Consider the following 22,935-nt stretch of genomic DNA (forward strand, 5'->3'; position numbering starts at 1 on the left):
TGTTGAGATTAATGTCTGTGTGTATTCATAGCAGTCATAAGGAGATGTAAGATGAATAAATGTAACTATTTTTTCTGCCCCTTTTGGAGAAAACTCCTCCCTGTGTATATATTCCTATTTTCCCTCTTTCTCTTCTCCCCTCCATGTAATTTTTTTAAATCTTCTAGTGCTTTCATTCAACAATCTGCACTGAGGAAATTTGAAATTGTTTAGAAGTACTAGCTAACTCTTCGTATCTCTTAGAATACTTTATCATCTATAATTTACTTGCAATTGTTGATTTTTTTCTGCAGTTTATACATGTACATATGAGGCAGAAAGGTATCAGGTTGCCTGGTAGAAGTCAAAATTGTAGAACATGCTCATCTGTTTGGATTAGAAAAAAACACAGTCAGAAACTGCTACAACAGAACTGTTGTTATATTTCCCTCAAGATGCTGACCAAAAAAAAAAAAAAACACACCAAAACAGAGGGACTAGTTTGTTTTGTTTTTCCCCTAGAATACTGTCATAGGAAAACTGCTTTTTTCACTGTCTTCATAATCTCAGAGGCTTTTATCACTTGCTTTCTCCATTAGTGATACATGTGATTTCTGTGGCAGACATCTTCAATAAAACTGTTTCACCTTTTCAGAGGGAGATACAATAAAACTGTTTGCTTTTAGTGCTTTCCATGTAGAATGTCCCCAAGCAAGCTGTAGCCCATTTAAAAAAGGCAAGCTAAGAAACCAAATATGATAAAACACAGAATCAAATATGTCTTAATTTGCCCTTAAAAACTAGAAACAACTAAATGGCTGTTGTGCCAACTAGAGGAGGGAGATTTTCATGTACTACATCTGTCGTCCACAACCTGTATCTAGGAAACACCAGAAGAATACCAGCTACACTAGATCTTGATTCTAAAATTACTGTGCAGAGAAGTCACTGAAATGTAGCAGATTAGACTGGCTGCAAATGTTAAATGTCAAGGAATTTGACTCACATGTTAAAGGGATCAAATTAAACATGGCAGCCAGTATCTTTCAGATTCATATAGCACCATAGCAGAGGATTTGAAAGAATGCAATACAGCAGTCTAAAATTATGTGGTAATCCTAATGACCACATTTGTCTAAAATCATGCCTATGAAGTATTTAATCTCATAATCCATGAAGTTCTGAATTACTGTAATCCAGACATGGCTTTAAAGTCTTCTTTTTAATCAGAATCTATAGTTTTTAAGATATTAAATCCTTTATATTTGATTTAAAACAACAACTAATTTTTCTGACCAATCAGTGCCTTATTGCTTTATTTTCAATTTATTCTCTCCATATCATTGACAACAGCTGTCACTAGCAAGAAATTGGAACACAAGTAGGTCAATAAAAAGTATATCTTGCTTGGCAGAGTGTTGTGTACACATACATCACCATATAAAAGTAAATATAGCCTTCAAAAGGCAGGCAAAATCCTACTTCCCCTGGTTTGCCGTTGTTTACTGACTGCTCTAAATATGCTTCAAGGTACCCAGTGTGCCACATGTGTAAGTGACATCAATGCTGTTTCCAGTATTAATTCTTAACAAAATTTCCTAGATTTTTGGCCATTTCTGACTCTATGAAAAGTTTCAAGGCTACATAATAATGCTCCAAGCCAAATTCAGTCCTGCTGTAATTTCACTGAATGACAGAATTCCCAATAACTGCATTTAGGAACAAAGTCTGTTGTCCTTGAAGTGAGGAGCACAGACATGCTGTGGGTGCCTGAGGGCACAATCCTACACGGTCCTCCCAATCTTGCATGTGTGGTATAAAAAGAGCAGAGCGTACCCAGCTACTCGGTTCTCCTTATGGCTAAACCAGAACTTGCTCCTCAGGATTATTTTCTCACTTGTGTTGTGGATTACCCTTTCAAACTTGGGGTGTGGGTATTTTCACTTACATTTATTTTTCTTCTTGTTTCTGGCCTTATAGGAGCAAGACAATATATCTTCTTCAGCTTTTTTTTAAATTCATATTTGTTGAATGTTTCTTTCCGCCTTTATGAACTTGGGTGCTACACATATCCACCAGCTTTACCTGTCCTAAGGACAGGCATATTTTGCTGTGAGATTGCATTCCTGTGGTTTTTTGTCAGCCAGTAAACCGTGTACCCACAAAATATTCAACCTGTCAAGGTGTTATGGATAGAACTCATAAAGAGCTCTAAAGATAATTTCTTGGTGCACCTCTTTTGTTTTGGCTTGAATCCCAAGTCTCTCATTTTCAATCTCCTCATCTTTGTTTCTCTACCTCAGAGTGGAAAAGAAAAGGTGCTCTTGGGTTGTGACTCCCGTACAACTGTCTGGAAGCATAGATGAGGTTCTTAGGGACATGGATTAGAGGTGGACTTGACAGTCCTAGGTTAACGTTTGGACTCCATGATTTTAAAAGTCTTTTCCAACCAGAATGATTCTGTTATTCTATAGAGTCATTTCACTTTGCATTGCTCCAAATACCTCAAGGACTCCTTGTCTTCTGGAGTATGTAGAAGTACTTTTGTAGTGCTGAGTAGAACCTCAGGAGCACAGTTAAGGAAAAGAGTTTGGCTCCTCTTTCTTCTCATCAGCAATCGAAAAAAACACTGGTCAGATAGACCAACATCTACTACACTAAGTCCTTCACAAATTCATATGCTTATTTTGGACTGTTCCCAGTTCCTTGGCTTTTGGGGGATGTAAAGACTTCATCTGACCATCCCATTCTTCCTCTCCTTCTTACCTGTGGCACTGAATTTTCTCATGTGTACACTGCCCATGAGAAAATAACATTAAACTATTAGCAGACACTGCTTCCATGATTAGATAATTAAGCTACCTCTTCTCTGCAAGACCTCCTACCCCCTTTCTTTTTAGGGACATTTTCTGAGAGCTTGATCTGGTGGGAAATAAATGTTTAATCAGCTCTAGCAAGAGGTTCTCACAGGGTAAAGAATTTATAGCCACCATTCCCTGTATTCAAATAAAAGACAGAGCTGTGGACCTCATTTGAGCTTACAGGCTACATCCATGCCCCTCCTCTGTTCCTATGGGTAAGTGGTCCAGCACTGCTTATGTTTATATAATTATATAATTTATAGAAGTATAACTGTCTTCACTCCCCAAAACGAAGAACACTCACCACTTCCTGAGAGCAATCCCTGGCCTGTACTGTCCCCAGCTGTGCCCAAGCAGTCTGGGACCAAGTTTAAAACTACGCCAGGGAGAGTATTAGCAATTAAAGAGCACAGATGATCTATAGAGCTGGTACCCTGCCCTGCTTATTTCACTTGCACAGACACAGCCAAGGAATTGTTTTACTGACAGACTCCGATACAAAACAGCCTCTAATAATTTTGCCACTCAGGAAAGAGGATTTGTTTGCATCAATTTATTTTGGTTCACCTTTTTCTTACTCTACATCTTGACTAGAAAATATCTTTAGTCCACAGTGAATCATAACAATGAGCAAGACAAAAGTCTTCTAATCAGGCTCAGCAAACGCTCCTCCAGGTCCCAGCAGCAGAGCTGAATCTTTCAGATAGGAGAGAACAGTCTCTCCCACCAGTCTCTCCCAGTCTTTCCTCACCTCTGTAACTGGTGAGGGATGAGCCTACAGCAGGTGCTAAGCAGCCTCCAAACCCTGCAGCTCTTTGGCTAATCTAGTTCTTGTACTGAATATGAGGAAGTCTCAGCCAGCCTCCCATGGTGTTTATCATTCTCCCTTACCTTTCGTTCTTGACAGAGCTTGTTTCCTTAGGTAGAAAACATTGGTTTCTCCTCAAAGAAGTAAACATCCATCCCAGTGTAACTCAGAGTTTGTCTTGTGCCAGATCACAAAGCAGTGTAAGTTTTCATCATCCTTAATGCCAGGATTCATAGGTGTTGTGTGTAAAAGATGTTCTAATGCCTCTATTTGCAGCTTAATTCCTAGGTCAGCTTTGCTGTCCCTGTGGCAGTGGAAAATACCTTCACATACATTTGAAAAATGTGCTTGAAATCCGTTTTCCACCATATAGTTACCCAGAAGTTTCCCTTTGGACAAGAAGGCTCACTGTAATGACTCTAGGGCACAAAGGCTGCGGTACCCCAAGGAAATAGATCTTTCAATACATAAAGGATATTTTTATATTCCAGTGATAACTAGCAAATGATCATAACCACTTTAGCCTCAAGAAGCACAGGTTAACTGTTCAAACTCATGTTTAGTCTGGGAGTACCCTGTTCATCTTGACAACCAACAATGAGTCATGGAGATGGAGAGGGGCTCTGGTGACTTAATGCACATGAGGAATACGAATTCTCAGAATCCTTATCAGATGCTTTCCTGGTCTTCTAGTGCTTTGTTATGTTTTCTTTCAAATCCTATGATTACTGAAGTTTCTTGGAAAAGCATTGCAGGACAGAGCCCTGGACAGAGTCTTTGTTTCAGGATCACCTGCTCCTTTCAGCATAGATTCCCAATGCATTGACTCAGGTTTCACATGTGCTGTCACTCAACATTTTTCACCCATACCTTGGCTTCTCACTCATCACAGCTGGGAACATCAGAGCTGGCTGCCAGGTAGCCCCTCTCCCAGAAAGGTCTTTCTGCCTTTGTTTTTCACCTTCCTCTTGGGAATTCAGGATGTGATTCTGTGGCATTTTAAACCAATAAAAATCTGCACTACTATGGTCATGCCTTCTCTCTCTACTTCTGACTGTAAAGGCTTTCACCTCACCTTCAAGAAAGGTCAGTTCACAGTATCACAGTATCACAGTATGTTTGGGATTGGAAGGGACCTCGAAAGATCATCTAGTCCAATCCCTCCGCTGGAGCAGGAACACCTAGGTGAGGTCACACAGGAATGTGTCCAGGCGAGCCTTGAATGTCTCCAGGGAGGGAGACTCCACAACCTCCCTGGGTTGATTGCAGAGTATCTATTGAACATACAAGAAAAGAGGCGATCATAATTTATCTGCAAGGATGTAATGTTTTTCCCCTTCTGCTTTTAATACAGAAGCTCAAGTGTCTATTGTTAAAAGTTCTATCATTCCTCCCTTCACAGGTGCACTTTGCCCTTGCATGTTTTGTTCTAGGTATTGATTTCACATAGACACCATTGAAGTCATGAGTCTGGGTCATGCCCACGAATTTGTAGTGGATTTTGACTCTTTCTCTTGGTCTCCTATATTTAACTACATTGATGTAACTATACACCGGGTAGCTATAGACCGGTCAGCCTCACCTCCATCCCTGGAAAGGTGATGGAACAACTTATCTTTGGTGCCATTTCAAGGCATATCAAGGATAAGAGGGTCATTAGAGGCAGACAATGTGGCTTCACCAAGGAGAAGTCGTGCTTAACCAACCTCATAGCTCTTTATGAGGACATGACCAGGTGGATAGATGATGGCAAAGCAGTGGATGTGGTCTATCTTGATTTCAGTAAAGCATTTGACATAGTCTCCTGCAGTATCCTTGCTGCTAAACTGAGGAAGTGTGATCTGGAGGATTGGGTAGTGAGGTGGACTGTGAACTGGCTGAAGGAAAGAAGCCGGAGAATTGTGGTCAATGGGGCAGAGTCTAGTTGGAGGCCTGTATCTAGTGGAGTGCCTCAAGGGTCGGTACTGGGACCAGTACTATTCAATATATTAATCAATGATTTGGATGAGGGAATAGAACGTACTATCAGCAAGTTTGCTGATGACACCAAGCTGGGAGGAGTGGCTGAAATGCCAGAAGGCTGTGCTGCCATCCAGCGAGACCTGGACAGGCTGGAGAGTTGGCTGGACAGAAATTTAATGAAATATGACAAGGGCAAGTGTAGAGTCTTACATCTGGGTAGGAACAACTCCAGGTTCCAGTATAAGTTGGGGAATGACCTATTAGAGAGCAGTGTAGGGGAAAGGGACCTGGGGTCCTGGTGGACAGCAGGATGACCATGAGCCAGCACTGTGCCCTTGTGGCCAGGAAGGCCAATGGCATCCTGGGGTGTATTGGAAGGGGGGTGGTTAGTAGGTCAAGAGAGGTCCTCCTTCCCCTCTACTCTGCCCTGGTGAGACCACACCTGGAATTTTGTGTCCAGTTCTGGGCCCCTCAGTTCAAGAAGGACAGGGAACTGCTGGAGAGAGTCCAGCGCAGGGCAACAAAGATGATTAAGGGAGTGGAGCATATGTCTTATGAGGAAAGGCTGAGGGAGCTGGGTCTCTTTAGCTTGGAGAAGACTAAGGGGTGACCTCATTAATGTTTACAAATATATAAAGGGTGAGTGTCACGAGGATGGAGCCAGGCTCTTCTCGGTGACAACCAGTGATAGGACAAGGGGCAATGAGTACAAACTGGAACACAGGAGGTTCCACTTAAGTATGAGAAGAAATGTCTTCTCAGTGAGGGTAACAGAACACTGGAACAGGCTGCCCAGGGGAGTTGGGGAGTCTCCTTCTCTGGACATATTCAAAACCCGCCTGGATGCCTTCCTGTGTAACCTCATCTAGGTGTTCCTGCTCCAGCAGGGGGATTGGACTATATGATCTTTCGAAGTCCCTTCCAATCCCTAACATTCTGTGATTCTGTGATGTGGTTAGTCTGGGGGATTTTGCATTTAGCCAGAATATGAATCCCCACTTATTTGATCTTCCTTCATTTAAATTAGGTACCATGCTTTAATTTGGTCTTCTGGTGTTTGCAATAGTAGCTCCATCTCTAGGTATCTGTACTATTCATCTAACCTAAGCTATTGCTTTACTAAGCTCAACAAGATAGTAGTTGTTGTGTGATTGAGTAATTTTTTCTTACATTCGGCCTGACTTCACTCAGATCCTTTGTCCTTGTCTTTCTGAAATGCCTGTAATATTACCTTTTGGTCACAAATACCCTCTCTGCCCTCTCCACATATATTACATGCTCCTCTACTGAACTCTACTGACCTACTGGCTCTACCATAGTGAGCGTGACTCCCAAACCTGGGTAGCCACCTTGTACAGTGCCATGGACTCTCCCCCACCTTGTATGCCACCATGTGTGCCATGCTCCAGACACAGCAGTGCCACGTCCCATAAAATGGCATTTATTTTAAGTTATGGAATGGGCAGAAGGCCATGATACTGAGAACACTATTTTGTATAATAATACATGCTCCCCAGCTTCAGCTCTGTCCTTTGCCCACCCTTATCTATAACATGTCAGATGTGCTCCTGACATGCGTGCCAGTATGAAACAGCAAATAGGCAGAGCTGTATATACCTGCCTTTCACTTTATGAGGTTTTCTTCCTCTTACAGAATTTTCTTCTCTTTTTGGACTGAAAGTTAAGGGCCTACTGGTACAGCTTTAAAACCTGGACATAGGCTAACCCTGACTATGCCAGTTTGTTCTGATTTTCCCCTACGTCTGACTTTAAAGTCACTTATTTCCCTGTTCTTTCTTCCAGCACACTGATTTTTTTAGGTTCTAAATTACTGAAGTTGTGAAACTGGTCCTATATTTAGAATTACGATTTAAGCTGCTTTTATTATGAGCAGTTGTTGTACACTGAGGAAGCACTAGTTTGTTCTTTTATAACACTTCAGCAGAATTATCTCTGAAGGGTATTAAAATATGCACTCGGCTACATTTATGATGTTTAATTGAACTTTTATTAGTTTTTTTAATGTATCCTCATAAAGCACCATACCACAGTAAGAAATAATGTACAAGTGATAGATTATGTAAATGAAGCAGAAAATGCTATAGTTTAGTATTTCGTTTGTATAAAATATAAAAATTAGATGAAAAATGTGATTTTGAATGCAGTTATAATTAAAATTGTATATTGGAGTCTAAGCTACATCGTGCTCTGTAAATACCAGCGGTTGTGCTTAGTTCCAAGGAGATTATGTCGCAGTAGATGCTGATAAATTACTGTGTGAAGTAAGGCTTTTATTGATTCACTTTGTTTGATTCTCTTCCCTGTTTTTATGGTGCGAGTTTACATTTTTGCAATTATCTGCTAAACTGGAGTAAATGAAATTCCGAGAAGGCAGCAAAAGACAAAGGTGGCAGAGATGCGCTTGTAATGGCGTGGAGCTAAATAGGATGAGAGGGTGAGAAACACATACACACACACAAGCATTTCACCTGGATAATTGTAACACCACTCCAAGGAGCTCAACAGCCTGGAAATTCTGAAGGCTGCTTGGGAAGGGGAGTAATTACCATGCCTGCAGCCATCTCGCCTCACGCTGGGTTCCCGCGCCAACATGATAAGCAATGGAAATGCCATCTTTCCTGCTGGTTTTCAACAAGCTCCCGGAGAAAGCGGTGACGGGGCTAGCGAGAGAAATCCTGGACAGTAGCGGATTGTCTGATAAATTTTCTCCTGGACTCGGCCACAGCCGTGCCACTGAGGCTGCCCTTGTCAAAGTCATAAACGGCTTGAATGCCGTGGCTGAAAAGGAAGCCTGGCCTTGTTTGTACTATCAGATCTCACCATGGGGGGGTTATTCTGTCAAAGGCGGGATTCTGTTGCAGTGCCTAGGTGACTGGCTAGTGTTGACTGAGAATGCGTTGAACTGGTTCCAGCGGTACTTGATTGCTTTCCCCAATCGACATAGCAGGGTAAATTCTCCTCGAGAGCAGCCAGTTTCACATAATGATACTTGATCCCAGGGAGAATTCACCAGCAGCCTGACTTAGTTGGCACTGGCACTTTACGTGTCTTTCTCTTGCCTTTCAGAGAGATATACGAGATGCATTAGAGCAGTGTATTAGAACTCCTTTTTGGCTTTGTTGAAGAGGACTATATTTCTAAAAGTACCAACAATCAGATATTCAGAAATAAAATACTTTCTTGTGCAGTCAAGATTATTAATACAGATAAAACACTTATTTGTACCTGTTAATTTGAAGTCAGACTTCTTTTTTTTTTTTGTTAAGAGGCCTGAAATCTGTTTGTAAATCTGGAGTGACAGTGCTGACACCAAAAGATACACACTGTTGTAAATAACTTAAGAGGAAAATCTGACTCAATTGTCTGCAAACCAGAAGTCTCTGAATAACTTTCCATGGGACTTCAGTTTACATTCATGACAAGTAACCGTTTTAGCCTAAGAAAGAGACTCCAGTGCTGCTTCTGCTATTCACATCCACTCCAGTTCAACCAGCAGCCTGGTACCAATTTAACCCTGTAGAAATCGTCCCTGTTTCCTGGTTCCTCAGGCTGTAGCAAGGCTGTGATCTGCAAAGGGACTGCAAACCTTAAATCAAAGATGTGAAAAGGAGTTCAGCCACAGATCTTTCTGAATCTTATCAGTGCGAAAAAAGATTTGCTTCTCCTCAAGATACTGCTCAACGGTAGCATATAGTATCTGAAGTTAGCATGCAATGAGATTACCTGCAGATTATCCAGTCTAAAAAAGTCAAGTTACAGAGGAAATCTGGACTAACCTTAAAGTTTGTAACAGATAAGAGTTCTCAGTCACTGTAAAATCAGAATATGATTAACAATCTTTTGTAAACTTCAGAGATACAAAATGTGCAGTATGCAAAAGAGCGAGCCTGAGTAATTAATTTCTTCATCATCTTTCTCATGCATCTTCATATGTCTGTGAGCTGAGGTGACCTGTTATCTTCAAGGAGTCTATAGAAGAGAGGGTTATTTCTATTGTTGGGGGGAAAGGGGGTCTTTATTTGTTTGCTTTTTACTTCATAATACTTTCAGCTAGTATACTGGATTTGGAAAGACAAGTTGAGTTCATGTGCAGTAAGAACCTAGACAAAGCTGAATATGACATCTTTCTCATTAGGGAAAAAAAGAAAAGATAAAAGCAGGCACATCCTTATTTTGTTATTAAAATGATATAAGAAATGCACACAATGTATATAAACATATACTAAATCTATAGGACATTTCAGCTTTCCGTTTTCACCCAACATGCACATTAGTAATCCGAATAGAAAGTTTATTAACATGTAGTGATAAACTGAAAAGTAGTATTTCATAGATGGCATAAAGAGATCAGAATTTGACTTGGCATGTTTGTTAACACTGTTGAAGAAGCTATGTTTAAGAAACTAGAAGAAAACATATCCTATCTGTTTTTTCTGAATAAATCTTAATTTCTGTTGGTATCCCCTAATTTATAAATTAACCTTGTCTTTTTCCTATGGAAATGCTTAAACATTCACAAGGACAATATATATGCTTTGCTTTAAAATGGTCTCTTAATAGTTTCTTTTTTATATATATTGCATTGTGGTTAACCGCCCCACAGCAGGGCCCTCAAATCAAGCTTCTTGGGTCAGTAATGTTCCTGCTTCTTGCCAATCATAACTTGGGAGAATAAATCCTGCTACAAGTGGAAAACCATTTTACAATTAACTTATTTATAAGCAGACCATAATTACATTGTGTTATCTCACTTTGTTTTTACAGCCTCTTACCATGCTTCAAAGAAGCAAATTATACACATAGTGCTGGGTGATACATGTTTGTGTCTGTTGCAAAGGACGTATTTTAATGACCTGAGTTTGAAAGGTTCATGTAAAGGTTCATCACTTTGATCATTTCAGAGAGATGAGACCACTGTTTTGTTAATTTGCTCTGCTTTGCTTTGCTTTTTGGCACTTCATGATTAACCATCTTACCTAGGGCATTGCACAAGAGACAAGACTGACTCAATTTTTTTTAAGAATTCTTCCAATGGTTCTGAAAATATAGTTATTTTTCTTCATCAAGCTATCACTGTTTCCATGTCTAATATTTCATAATTGACCAAGGCCACAGCCACATGCTTTGTATTATTAAGATAATGTTAGCATCTTGCTGGGCATAGGAAGTATTTGCAAATGTGGTAAGTTATGAGATACAGGGACACAAACTGGTCTTTAGTCCCCGTTCTGACTTGCTGGCTAGAGTAAGCTGGGGAAAATTCCACTGTGAGAGAGAACAAAATTTTAAAGAAAATTGGGCAAAGGAGCTGTTTTTCTTCATATCAACAATCTTTTTAAGGCAGAAGTAATTCAAAATTACATGGACTTCAAATTTTATCTCCATCTAGCGATATTCAGCCTTACTTTTCTTCAAAATGAGGTTCACTAACCTTCCATGATGCAACTGAATGTCCTTAAATCTGTGTGCACATAAGTAGAAGGAAAGGGACTAAGAAAATGCACTGCCAGAAAGCCTTATGATCTCAAGGGAGTATATTTGGTTGTTGTCTTTTGTCAAGAAGCTCCCCCTTGCTCCCACTGATCTCAGTTATGGATCTGAGCATGTTCTTACTGGTTTCAGTTAAAATGTTTTACTCATCCATCCCATTGACTTCAGTTTTTAGACCTGCATCTTCTCTAACTCGCATAAAACATCGGGTTTTTTTTAAAGAAGTGTGCTGAGAAATCTCAATTTCAAAACTCTAGTTAGGACTGTGTATTGGTTAGGACTGGGATAGAGTTAATTTTCTTCATAGTAGCTGGTATGGTGCTGTGTTTTGGATTTGTGACCAAAACAGTGTTTGTAACACAGGGATGTTTTAGCTACTGCTGAGCAGGGCTTGCACAGCATCAAGGCCTTTTCTGTTCCTCACACCACCCCACCAGCGAGGACGCTGGGGGTGCACAAGAAGCTGGGAGGCAACACAGCTGGGACAGCTGACCCCTCTGGACTGCAACTGACCAGAAGGATGTTCCAGATCATATGATGTCATGCTCACCAATTAAAGCTGAGGGAAGAAGGATAAAGGAGGAGGTGGTTGGAGTGATGGCATTTGTTTTCCCAAGTGTGATGGGGTCCGGCTTTCCTGGAGATGGCTGATCACCTGCCTGCCTGTGGGAAGCAGTGCTTCCTTATTTTGCCTTGCTTTACCTATTAGTGTGTTTTTATCTCAAGCCATGAGTTTTCTCACTTTTATCCTTCCAGTTCTTTCCCCTTTAGCTTATCTGCCCACAGGGGTTAACCTACAACAGATTGCTAAGTAGCAATAACACCATGTCATTTACAAACCAAGCATTTAAAAGCATGAAGAGTAAAAACAGAATTTACACTGACTACTCAGTAATATCTCAGATTTGTTTGACAAAGGCAAAGGGATGACACTCCTACCAATACTTAGGAAATTATTTTGCAAGTCAAAACGTCCTCCTCTGAGAAAGCTAAAGACATGGCAGTAACCACAGTATGAGCTGAGAAGAAGAAGGACAAACGTATGTTAACTGAGTGGAGAAAAAAGGTGGCCATCTCCCACATATATGAGACTGTAAGAATCTGCAGGCTCAGGAAATGTGAAGACTTTTATGAGAGGTAACAATGGCAGATGCAAGGTTATGGCCTGAAATGACATGGCAAATGACTATTCTTCACAGTGACCGAAAAAGGTGCAATAGGTAGAGCTTGTGGGAGGAGAGGAAGAAATTTGCTTCAGCCATGAGGAGCTCACTGAGGTGGTGACCAGACATTGCCAAGAAGACATCAGTTTGCGTTTTCATTTTGAATGCAAGTGACTGTCTGGATCAGAAATGGACTTGTGAATTACAGCACAGAGACAGCAGTTGAATTTCTGCCCTGCAGTCAGTAGGTCAGACAGGTTAAGGAAGGGATGGAGTCTCCGAGGTCTGTTTGAGGAGAAATCAATGGAGAAGTTGTCACGAGGAACGCCAGCAGAATTGCAGCACACGGCCCAGCACTGAATCAGAGATGAACTCCAGGCAGCAAAAGTAAACAGCACTCTCAGCGTGCTTGCAGATAAGAGAGAGAAGGGGGGTGAGATGGTAGTTGTAGAGACAAGCAGGTTCAATATGTGTTTTCAAAGTGGAGAGATTAAACACACACTTGTTTTGAGAGGGGGAAGAAGCCAAGGCAAATGACAACAACGTGGAAAGAGGAGTAGAAAAAGAGGTAAGCAAGGACCAGGGAGAGGAGAAGATGGAATAACCTGTTCTCCTTAACACTTGCATCTGTTTTGCAGATCAGAACTGCACTAATTTGGGAAGCAGTTTATATAATCCATAAAAACACATTTTATTAGATTTTTTTTCTGCTTTGAATCACTGACTTCTAAAGAATGAGAACAGCCATAAATGCTATTGTCTCCACAGGCAGCAATTTGGAAAGAGAAGATGCACGGTTACATGATAAGTGTATTTTCTTCATAAAAAATGTTTGCAAATCAGGTTTAAAAGAAGGGAAAAATAACTTGAAAATATTCTGCACCTCGGAAAATAATAAAATGTCTTCTTATTTTCCCCTGGTAGGCCACGCAATGCAGATTACTTTATGCAGGAAGCTAAACGGAAGAAGCATAAAGCAGATGCAATGGTGAGAATATTTTCTTTCCAGTTATGTTGCTCCAAATTATTTTTGTAATGCAGTTTCTTCATCAGTGCAGTATTGCTGGGGTAATTATAAAATCTATTATAAGGATGGCTAGGCTTGTTAAATTAAGAAATGTTTATATAATCAAATGTTCATAGCCCAATAAACTATGACTTAACAAATAATGACTTACTGAGATAAAGGCCTGGATAAATAAAAATTTCCATTTATTCCTTTGCTTTAATTAGTAACTATAGTAATGGAGGCTGTGTAAGGGGTAAACATACCTATCTTTTCATTTTAACTAGCTGGCTAGGTCCTATAATTGTATCCCCAAATTTGGTCTAGTGGCTGAGTTATTTGTATTTTTTTAAAGAGCTTTGGCTCTTCAGTGCCAAAAGAATTCTGGTTTCATAGCAGACCTCTTCTAACGTCATCAGAAGCACACATGGAATCTGCATAACGCTAGAGGAACACCTTATTAAGGAAGGGGAATCTAAAGTTATATAAAGCACTAAAGAGATGCTTGTCTTTTCTAACAAATCATAGAATCATGGAATCATATAATAGCTTGGGTTGAAAGGGACCTTTAAAGGTCCCCTAGTCCAGCCCCCCTGCAATGATCAGGGACATCTGCAACTAGATCAGGTTGCTCAGAGCCCCGTCCAGCCTGGCCTGGAATGTCTCCAGGGATGGGGCATCTCCCACCTCTCTGGGCAACCTGGGCCAGTGTTTCACCACCCTCATTGTGAAAAATTTCTTCCTCACATCTGGCCTGAATCTCCCCTCCTTTAGTTTATAGCCATTTTCCCTTGTCCTATCACAACAGGCCCTGCTAAAAAGTCTGTCCCCATCTTTCTTATAGGCCTCTTTTAAGTACTGAAAGACCGCAATAAGGTCTCCCTGTAACCTTCTCCAGGCTGAACTACGCCAACTCTCTCAGCCTGTCCTCACAGCAAAGCTGTTTCAGCCTTCTGTTCATTTTTGTGGCCTCCTCTGGACTCTCTGCAACAGGTCCATGTCTCTTCTGTACTGAGTGCTAAATGGGTGCAACGAAGTACACAGTGCTCCAAGAGATCTCTGCTTAGCTGTCTCTCAGCTTTCTCCAAGGCTACGTTTGTCCAGCACTATGAATAAGCTAGCACAGCCTTGAAAATAGTGGGCTTCTGGAATGACAGATGCAATGTATGGGGTGGGACCCTGCATTAATAGGGCTGTCTTGCAGGTGGGAGTAGCTGCAGCCCTGCCTTGCTCTGTCACACAGACATTTTGTTGTTCCCCCAGCAGGAAGAAGAAAGGTAGCTTAGAGCCTCTGTTTCCTCACCTCTTTTTCTCAGCTGTACAGAATGCAAAAAGGCCGAGGAAGCAGAAGCAGGCCCTTAATTTAGGACACAAACACCAAGTTTTACACTCTACCTGAGTTTATTAGCACAAATTTCCATGGTTTATTCAGTTCCATATTACTCTAAAGTGAGTCTTAAATCAGAAAATATTGTGGAGAAGTACAAATGGTGCATTTTAGTGTGTTGCTTTAAACAGAGTGGAAAAAATCACTTAATATGCAAAGGAAATTCTTAGCCCAAAGAGAAATGTTTTTATGGTAGACTCCCAGAAACAGGAGGAGCAAGCATTATTCTCTGCTCTGCCACAAGTTTCCTACATGAGAGTCACTTAGGCAGAGTTTAAATAGCCTCTCATCAGTGTTATGTGATTGAACTATCCTTCACATTCAGGTTCTATACACAGTGAACTGGCACCTTACACCTTGTGAATCACTCTTTGCAGGTACGTCCTCTCCCTCATTGACTCTGTAGGGATCCTGGAGGAATTGCCATATTGCCAAAGTGCCCCCATGCACTTTGAATCACCTTGCTGGGCTCAATACCTGCTACTTTGGCACTGCAATATCTAACATAGGCACTTACCGAGTGAGCAGCCTGAAAATTACTCTAAGTCTCTCTGCTCCTTAGTCCCCCATCTGTGAAATTGGGATAATAGCACTTTCACTCACACAAGAGCGTCAGGGAGAGAAATATAGTAAAAAGTTTGTGAAGTTCTCCAGTATGATCACAATGGGAGTCATATAAGAACCTAAAATAGATTGAAGCCAGTGTGCCATTCCAAAGTTACTATTTAAAATCTTTAGCCCTTGGAAAAGAATAAGGTCCATTAACCTTTCACTGTGTGCATCAGATTTCAACCAAATGCATCTTGTCCATTAACGGGCTTTATGTACTGCAGGAGTTCTGACTGAAGGAAAGAAAAATCAGAGGTGTTAGTATGATTCACCTCCATCCACGTCAAAAATGAAATTCTGAGAGCAGATAAGTGGTATGTAAGTGTACACATACGAAAATTATGTGCACATTTGCATATACACCATTGTTGAGGACATATATGTACGTGTGTGTGTCTAAGTTTACAAATACACACACACAGAGTCGAAAAAGTACTGAAATAGGAGAAGAAATTGGGCAAGGAAGAAGGATGAGGGAGCACAGCAATGTCTGAAAGAGGAGGAGGATACAGAAAGCAAATTCCTGACAAGAGGAGAGGATGGTCAAGCAGGGCTGAAAATAACAGGGCTAAAGAAGACATAAGAACAGAAATGAGCCTTTGAATAAGAAAGTTACTAGTCAAAAGTATTATTTCTCATTCTCTTAGTTCACGATAATCATTGCTGTTCTTTGCTGAGTGATGAAAAACTATGTTCGCAAATACATGTGAAACCATTTTTAATGAAAGCTGAAACAAAAGGCCTGATGAGTTTGTGAAATTTCCAGCAATGTGGACAAACTTTGACAAAGATCTGTCACGAATGTCATGGACAGAGTTGATTCTTCTTTGGATACAAGAGTGTGGACCAAATAATGTTTTGTAACCTTTTTCAGCTCTACATTCTGTATCTTAAAATTTTCACTGAGGCACAGGGTTTGATGTGTTTTAGCTTTCTCTTAGGAAAATTTGTGAATCTGAATATATACCAACTTGTGTCAAGTTTACAATTTATGTTGAGAAAATCCCATAAAATGTAAGCATATCTTGATGATTACACTATTTCTCTCTGTCCTTATTTTTTCCCTCTAGGTGGAAAAGTTTGGAAAGGCACTGAATTATGCAGAAGCAGCACTATCATTTATTGAGTGTGGAAATGCAATGGAACAAGGCCCAATGGAATCTAAATCCCCTTATACAATGTATTCAGAAACAGTTGAACTCATCAGGTAGGAAGGGAGGAGATGACCTCAGGGGTTACTCTGTTTATGCAAACATGCTCATCTACATTATCACATAATTCCCTAGATAGGGTAGAAGGGGAGAAGTGAGGTCCTCCCAAGTGCGTAGTCAGTCATATGTAATATGTATGTATTATCTGTGATTTCTATCAAAATTAAATTTGGGAACTGCATAGAATGAAAAAAAAAAAAAAAAGCTTGTAATATTTTTCCTATTACTCAAGTTGCAAGTTACTTCAAGAGTTTCATGGTATAGGTTCTGTGCTACTTGAAAGGGAAAAATAATAATACATAATGCCAAAACATTTTCATGGAGTGGTAGTTTGCAAAATGTTGCAACGTGTTTAAGACTGCAGTTTAATGGTTGCCTGAAAGAAGATGTGAACAATGACAGGCAAATGGAGACTCAAGGTCCCCTTGGTGTGTATGGTCCTGCTGTAGCCACTGGAGTCCAGCTCACATTGAAGCAGACCCCTACATTTAGTCACCTTCATGGCTCTCTGAACAGATTAACCTAAAAATCAATACCTATGAAGAAAATTTCTCTCCTTTATAGTTGGTACCAATAGTTAACATTATCAACAGTGTTGGCAGAGAACACAAAGGTCCAAATCATCCCAGCAGCTGAGTGAGTCTCCTTGCAAGAGAGCGAGACCAGCCACACCAGCAGGGAAAGCTGTGCTGTTAGTGACCATGGCATCGTTCCTCTGGGCAGCCAACCACACAGCTCTTGTCAGGACTAAGTTTGTAGGAAATAAAACATTTTAATCTTTAATCATATTCATAATGGAGCAAAGCTTCTAAAACAATTGCATTCTTTTGAACTTTGTGTTGATGCAATGATTTTCTTGCATGTTAACAATTCCGTTGGCATTTTATTCCACTTAGGGCTGTCTTCTCATGCATTTCAGTGGACTGAGGCCAGTTTTCGAACTGGAAGGTTATTAAACAAAATCAATTTATTTTTTTTAAGTGAGAAAATAGTACATCCCATCTCTGAAATTCTCCCCTTCTTTTTTTTCGAAAGGCAGAAAGCTCTTTGTCTGCTCTGTCTTTTCTCATGAGAGTAAATATGTGGTCCTAACTCTGGAAATGAATTTTGCTTGCAGATCTGTAGCTTTCAATAATGTGTGTAGCTGTGGTTGTGTTGTAGTGTGAATTGCTGTTGATCTCACTTGCTGCAGCTCAGAAAAATAAGTGCTTAGCTAGGTATGCCTGTTGAAACAAACTGTTCATACCGAATCTTTGTCCAAGTATTGAAATTAAAGTTTGAAAGCAAAGATAAGGAAAAGACACAAGAAGCTAATTATGGGGAACAGGTATTTTTCTGGAAGCAAGCCCAGAAGTGCTGTGTGTTGTCCTAACCTTGTCCATTGTTCAGGTATTAAGCTGGAAGCCGATGTTTCCAGAAGCTAATTCGTGATTGCGTAGCACATACACTGTTGAAACAGCAGTGCTACCTCTGTGGATGTTTAATATTTATAGAATTTGAATGTAATGTCACACGAGCAAAAATAGCTCTGAGCCACATGTTCCCCCTCCGCTGTGCTCTGCTTGGAGGACCAAATCTGGGTAGACACGCTCAGAAACTGGCAGAGCAAGGGCAGCACCAGCTTCGAGGCAGGCTGTCTGCCTTCAAACACTGGGAAAACCTTTCTGCATGAACTCTGTGTAACTGGGTCTCCACAGCAGCAGCAGAGGTTATTTCGGTAGGACAGCATCAGCTCACCAGCTAGGCTGCCCTCTGGACTGACAAGGGAGTTACTGCTGTTTCAAGAGTGCAGGGAGGCACTGCTAATGGCAAAACAGCTCCAAAACACAACCAGAAAAAGCACCTCTATGTCTGGTGACTTGAGCAAGTATATATAAGGGGGCAGATCAAATTACTTTGGCCAGCTTATCTCTCTCATCAGTAATATAAAGCTGTCTCAGGTAACTCACACTGGCTTTTTTCCTTTTGCTGAAGGTATGCAGTGAGACTAAAAACCCACTCAGGCCCCAACGCCACGCCAGAAGACAAACAGCTGGCAGCATTATGGTTAGTAGATCAAGATTTCCTCAAAAGGCTTCTTTTCTGCAGTGAGCCAGTTCTTGGAAGTCAGATGCTGGGTGCAGTCAGATAGGATTTTGTTGTCTATTGAAATTAAGAGAATACTTTTTGCTTCGGGAAGGTCCAGCCCTTGTATCACTGTACCAGGTCTGCATTCTGTCTCTGTAAATAAGCAATTCATACTTATTGACTGTGACAGGTCAGCTATGGTGCGTCAGCGTAATTAATTTTTAAGTGCCTGATGGTTTGTTGTTTTTATGAGTGATGTACTTTTGTACCGATAGCTTGGTAATTTCTTTTGTGGCTGACATTTTAGGCTCAATAATCATAAATTATATTTACATTATATGAAGGGAGCTACGCTGATGGTGATAATTAAGCCTCTTGGATTACCTTCTAAATTGAGGTTTCTAGATATATATATGCACGCACCTTAGATTCTATAGGGTGGTTACTGATGCTAGTAAAATACTAAAATGTTATTAAAATCAGATTTTAATTTAATATCTATGTAGTTGATACATAAAATACCTATTACATGGTCACTGATTCTCAGTAAGCGGACATTTACAATCAGCAAGTGTGTTTTTAACATCTATTAACCATCTGTTAAAAATCCAAATTAAATGCATCTTTAGCCTTCACAAATAAGGAGTCCAAATGGATCATTTGTATTTAAAAATAAAAATATATATATTCGGAGATGTGATTTATTTTTAAAATGCCCTTTCTTTGTCACCGGCTTGTTGTGCCATCAGGAGGAGCACAGAATGCATTCGTGGCAATTGCTTTAAAAATGCTTAGGTGGGAAAACGACTGAAGAACGCTTTAAAAAAAAAAAAAAAAAAAAAAAAAGCCATATTACATGAAGGGCTGCTCAGAACTGCCAGAGCGCTTCGGTGTGTGCGGAGCCACATCCCAATTCACGGAGCCGCTGCATCTGTTTCAGCAGAAAGGTCAGAGCGAGGGAAAACAGCCGGTGCCTTCTCTGGGCGATGAATAGCGATCCTAACTCACCGTCTGCCAGCCAGCAGATGCGCTGACACCATTTGCATATGCGCTGTACCTGTGAAGGTGACAGAGGGAGAGTTATGGTGGCTTCGAGGCCACCGCGTCCCCCGGCTGCTCCCAGCGCCCGCCGGGCCGGCTGCCAGGCAGCGCCCGCCTCCCTTTCTCCTGAGGAGACACTGCCCTCCAGCGGCACAAAGTAAGAAGTTCCACCTCTGCTTTCAGAGCAGGAGGCAAAGCAGCTGAGAAACCCTGCCTGGGATATTTTTTTTCAAGCGCTATTGGTTTATCCGAGGGGGGTTGCTGAGGTTTGAGCACCTCCTGGGAGTGGGGAGATCACTGAATCATAGAACAGTTTGGGTTGGAAGGGACCTTCAAACATCATCTAGTCCCACCCCTGCAATGAGCAGGGACATCTGCAACTAGATCAGGTTGCTCAGAGCCCCGTCCAGCCTGGCCTGGAATGTCTCCAGGGATGGGGCATCTACCACCTCTCTGGGCAACCTGGGCCAGTGTTTCACCACCCTCAGTGTAAAAAATTTCTTCCTCATGTCTGACCCAAATCTCCTCTCCTTTAGTTTAAAACCATTACCCCTTGTCTTTTCAAGGGATACTTGATGGGGAGTACTCTGTGCTTCCCTCCCTTCTGGTGCTTTAGGTTGGCTCAAAGACTAAAGACTGCTTTTAAAAATAAGGCCACTGCTGCCAAAGGACAAGCAAAACACCATTTTTTTGCTTCTAAAACTGTATTACCATGGGACAATCCCACACTTGCTGATCAAAAATGTTGCTGGGAAGAGGTGGTGGTGATTCTTGATTCACAAAATAGACCAGTACACCTAAAGCCTGTAGAAAATAAAAGAGTTTGTGTGTCCTGAATGCTGATTATCAGTTATTGTGATGTATAATTATAGTTAATGGCTATTACTCTCATTTAATTACATAGCATTAAAGGTGTGTGGCACTCTGCAGACTAACGAGGAGCACGGGGGCAAACAGTTCCAGTAGAGCTTGTTAAGGTTTTCAGCCCACTACCGGTTTCCTCTGGGGAACAAATCAGGCAGGTGGCCTAGGAATAACCTCCAGGCTCCAACACAGTCTCTGTTCTGGCTTCCCACAAAGGAGCTTGGCCAGTGAAATCTTGGCAGGCCCAAGGTTTCCCTGTTTCCCAGCTATCTCCAGCTGCTGGAAGAGGCCACCAGGTGTACACAAAATACACCCTTTATATTTCTAGTTCATTATAGAGACTCCAGGCTGTTAGATATCCCAAAAGGCTGCCTTTGCATTTATAACAAGAAATACAAACAAATACATACACTGGGTTCCAGGCCTGTAATGACCTTTTCTTGGGATAGGTCTTTGGCTAAATCTGCAGACTTCAAGTCAGAGTCAAGACCTGGGGACCCAACCCTGCACACCCTTCTGAGTATGGTTTATTTGGTACCTCACTGGTAGCATTTGTCAGTGTGACCTGGTCTTGCTCATGAATCCATGACAAAGTGTGAAGTACTGTGAACAAAAGGTGATAAAAACCTTAAGCCAGGTGCTGTCAGCCTTCCACTCCATGTTAGTTTGAGAATTTTAAGATAATTAATTGGGATTTCTGTTCAGCGGACATGCTTTACCTTCTGCTCTCTGTTTCATTCTAGTTACCGCTGCCTGGCCCTTCTCTACTGGAGGATGTTCCGACTCAAGAGAGACCATGCGGTCAAGTATTCAAAAGCGCTTATTGAGTATTTCAAGGTGCATTCTTTATGACATGATTTTAGATCAGTGTGTCATTATAGGAAATACAGCATCTTACTAGAACAGTAGCTGTGCTGGGCTTAGTTCTTCCCCAGTGAAGCCAGTAGAGTTTTACCGTAGAGTCCCATAGCAACACCTGATGTCTAGTCAGTTCAGTTGTCTTCACAATGGTCCTTTTTGCAAAATACACACCATGTCCCTTGATGAAGGATCAGAAATTTATTGCACTTAACAAATAAGTATTTTCAGCTTATTCTTGGTCAATTTTCTAGCGCTATCCAGCTCTGTTGTGAATAGGTTTTGCAGATTTTGTTCTAAGAATCCCTTCCAGGATTACGCCTCCCACTAGACTACCTGCGAGTTGAAGACTTTGATCTAAATCAGTCCTCAGCTGCAGGGCTTCCACGTAGCAGCACCGGTAGGTAGGATGGGGCACTGGGACATGTTCTTACCCAAGGAACAGGAAAACAGCCCACGCTGAATTCAGTGGGACTTGTACCAAAGCATCGGAGGGCAACCAAACCACCTGCCATGTACTTGCCACAGCATTGCTGTCTTCCCCTTCCTGCTACCGCTTCCATTTTCCACTGCCTGCCAGGTTCAAACCCTGGTTGTTTTGAATAAGACAGGAAATCATTAAAAGTATTTTAATGTATTTTATCTGACTGGCAACCTTTCTGTGGGATGTATCTCAAGAGCAAAACCTTTCAGGTGGAGCTCATCTAGCAGTCAATCCATCCAGTATTTCATCTCCAAACACAAAACCAGCCTTTATCTTTCTAATTAAAAAAAGGTACATATGTACAAGCTTTAAGACAATCTCTTTTGGGGGACCTGAACAGCCATTTGTCTTTGAACACAGGGTTCATCTGTTGGTGGGTTTTTTTTGCAGAAGGAGGTGTCTTGAAATGAAAAACATCCTTTGACATTTTGTTAATAAGAAAAAAATCCAAATACAAGCAGGAATGCTCATGACCAGATTCTGAACACACAAAGACGGTGAAGGAAACTGACAGATCCGTTATTGTCAAACTGAAATTGAAGTCACTGTAATTGCTTCTAAAAATTTAGCAATATATAATTCGACACATTATGTTTCTCTAACAATGACCTGATTTGAGGGGAAAGAAATATGTGCTTATTACAGCGCTTTATTTTTCTTTACCAGTTCAGAGAATACCTGCATTAAGAACAGGACGGTCAGGCTCTCAACCATGTAAAATGTCTCCTGCTAGCAGACAGAAACTGTTTCACAGCAAACATAAAATGGACTTATATTCTGCTATTGCAAAGATGAGCTTGTTTTTTTGCAGAGCTCCTGGTGATATAATGATAGTGTAGTTTCACATTAGAAAGTATTCTCACCTTTGAGAGTAAAAATGGAAAAAAATCCATTTGCTATAATTTTCAGTGGAAAACAAGCCAATTCTCCACTCATTTCATATTTGGTATCTAAAAGCTTTCAAAACCAAGTGACATAAAATGCTGACTGCATTAAGAACTTCCACATACATTATCAATCAAAGAAAGATTTTTAAACCTTGTCATACGCATTTGCAGGAAATACTAAACACACTTTTCTTTTAGAAAGCAAAAATTATTATTTAAGTTTCCCTTTAAGTATTT

At 40.9% G+C, this 22,935-nt stretch overlaps 1 protein-coding gene across 2 annotated transcripts in view; it reads left to right on the forward strand.

The window, feature by feature from the left end:
• AFF3 (ALF transcription elongation factor 3) overlaps nt 1-22,935 on the forward strand; it is a 333,175-nt gene that overhangs the window by 303,310 nt on the left and 6,930 nt on the right. For both annotated transcript variants that reach the window (XM_065829465.2, XM_071808326.1), the window contains exons 15-18: nt 13,209-13,272; nt 16,357-16,493; nt 18,472-18,543; nt 21,213-21,306. In XM_065829465.2, coding sequence (XP_065685537.2) covers nt 13,209-13,272; nt 16,357-16,493; nt 18,472-18,543; nt 21,213-21,306 — 367 coding nt within the window. The remainder of the gene's footprint in view (nt 1-13,208; nt 13,273-16,356; nt 16,494-18,471; nt 18,544-21,212; nt 21,307-22,935) is intronic.

The sequence above is a fragment of the Patagioenas fasciata genome, chromosome 1 (genome assembly GCF_037038585.1).
Source record: "Patagioenas fasciata isolate bPatFas1 chromosome 1, bPatFas1.hap1, whole genome shotgun sequence".
NCBI classification, from domain to species: domain Eukaryota; kingdom Metazoa; phylum Chordata; class Aves; order Columbiformes; family Columbidae; genus Patagioenas; species Patagioenas fasciata.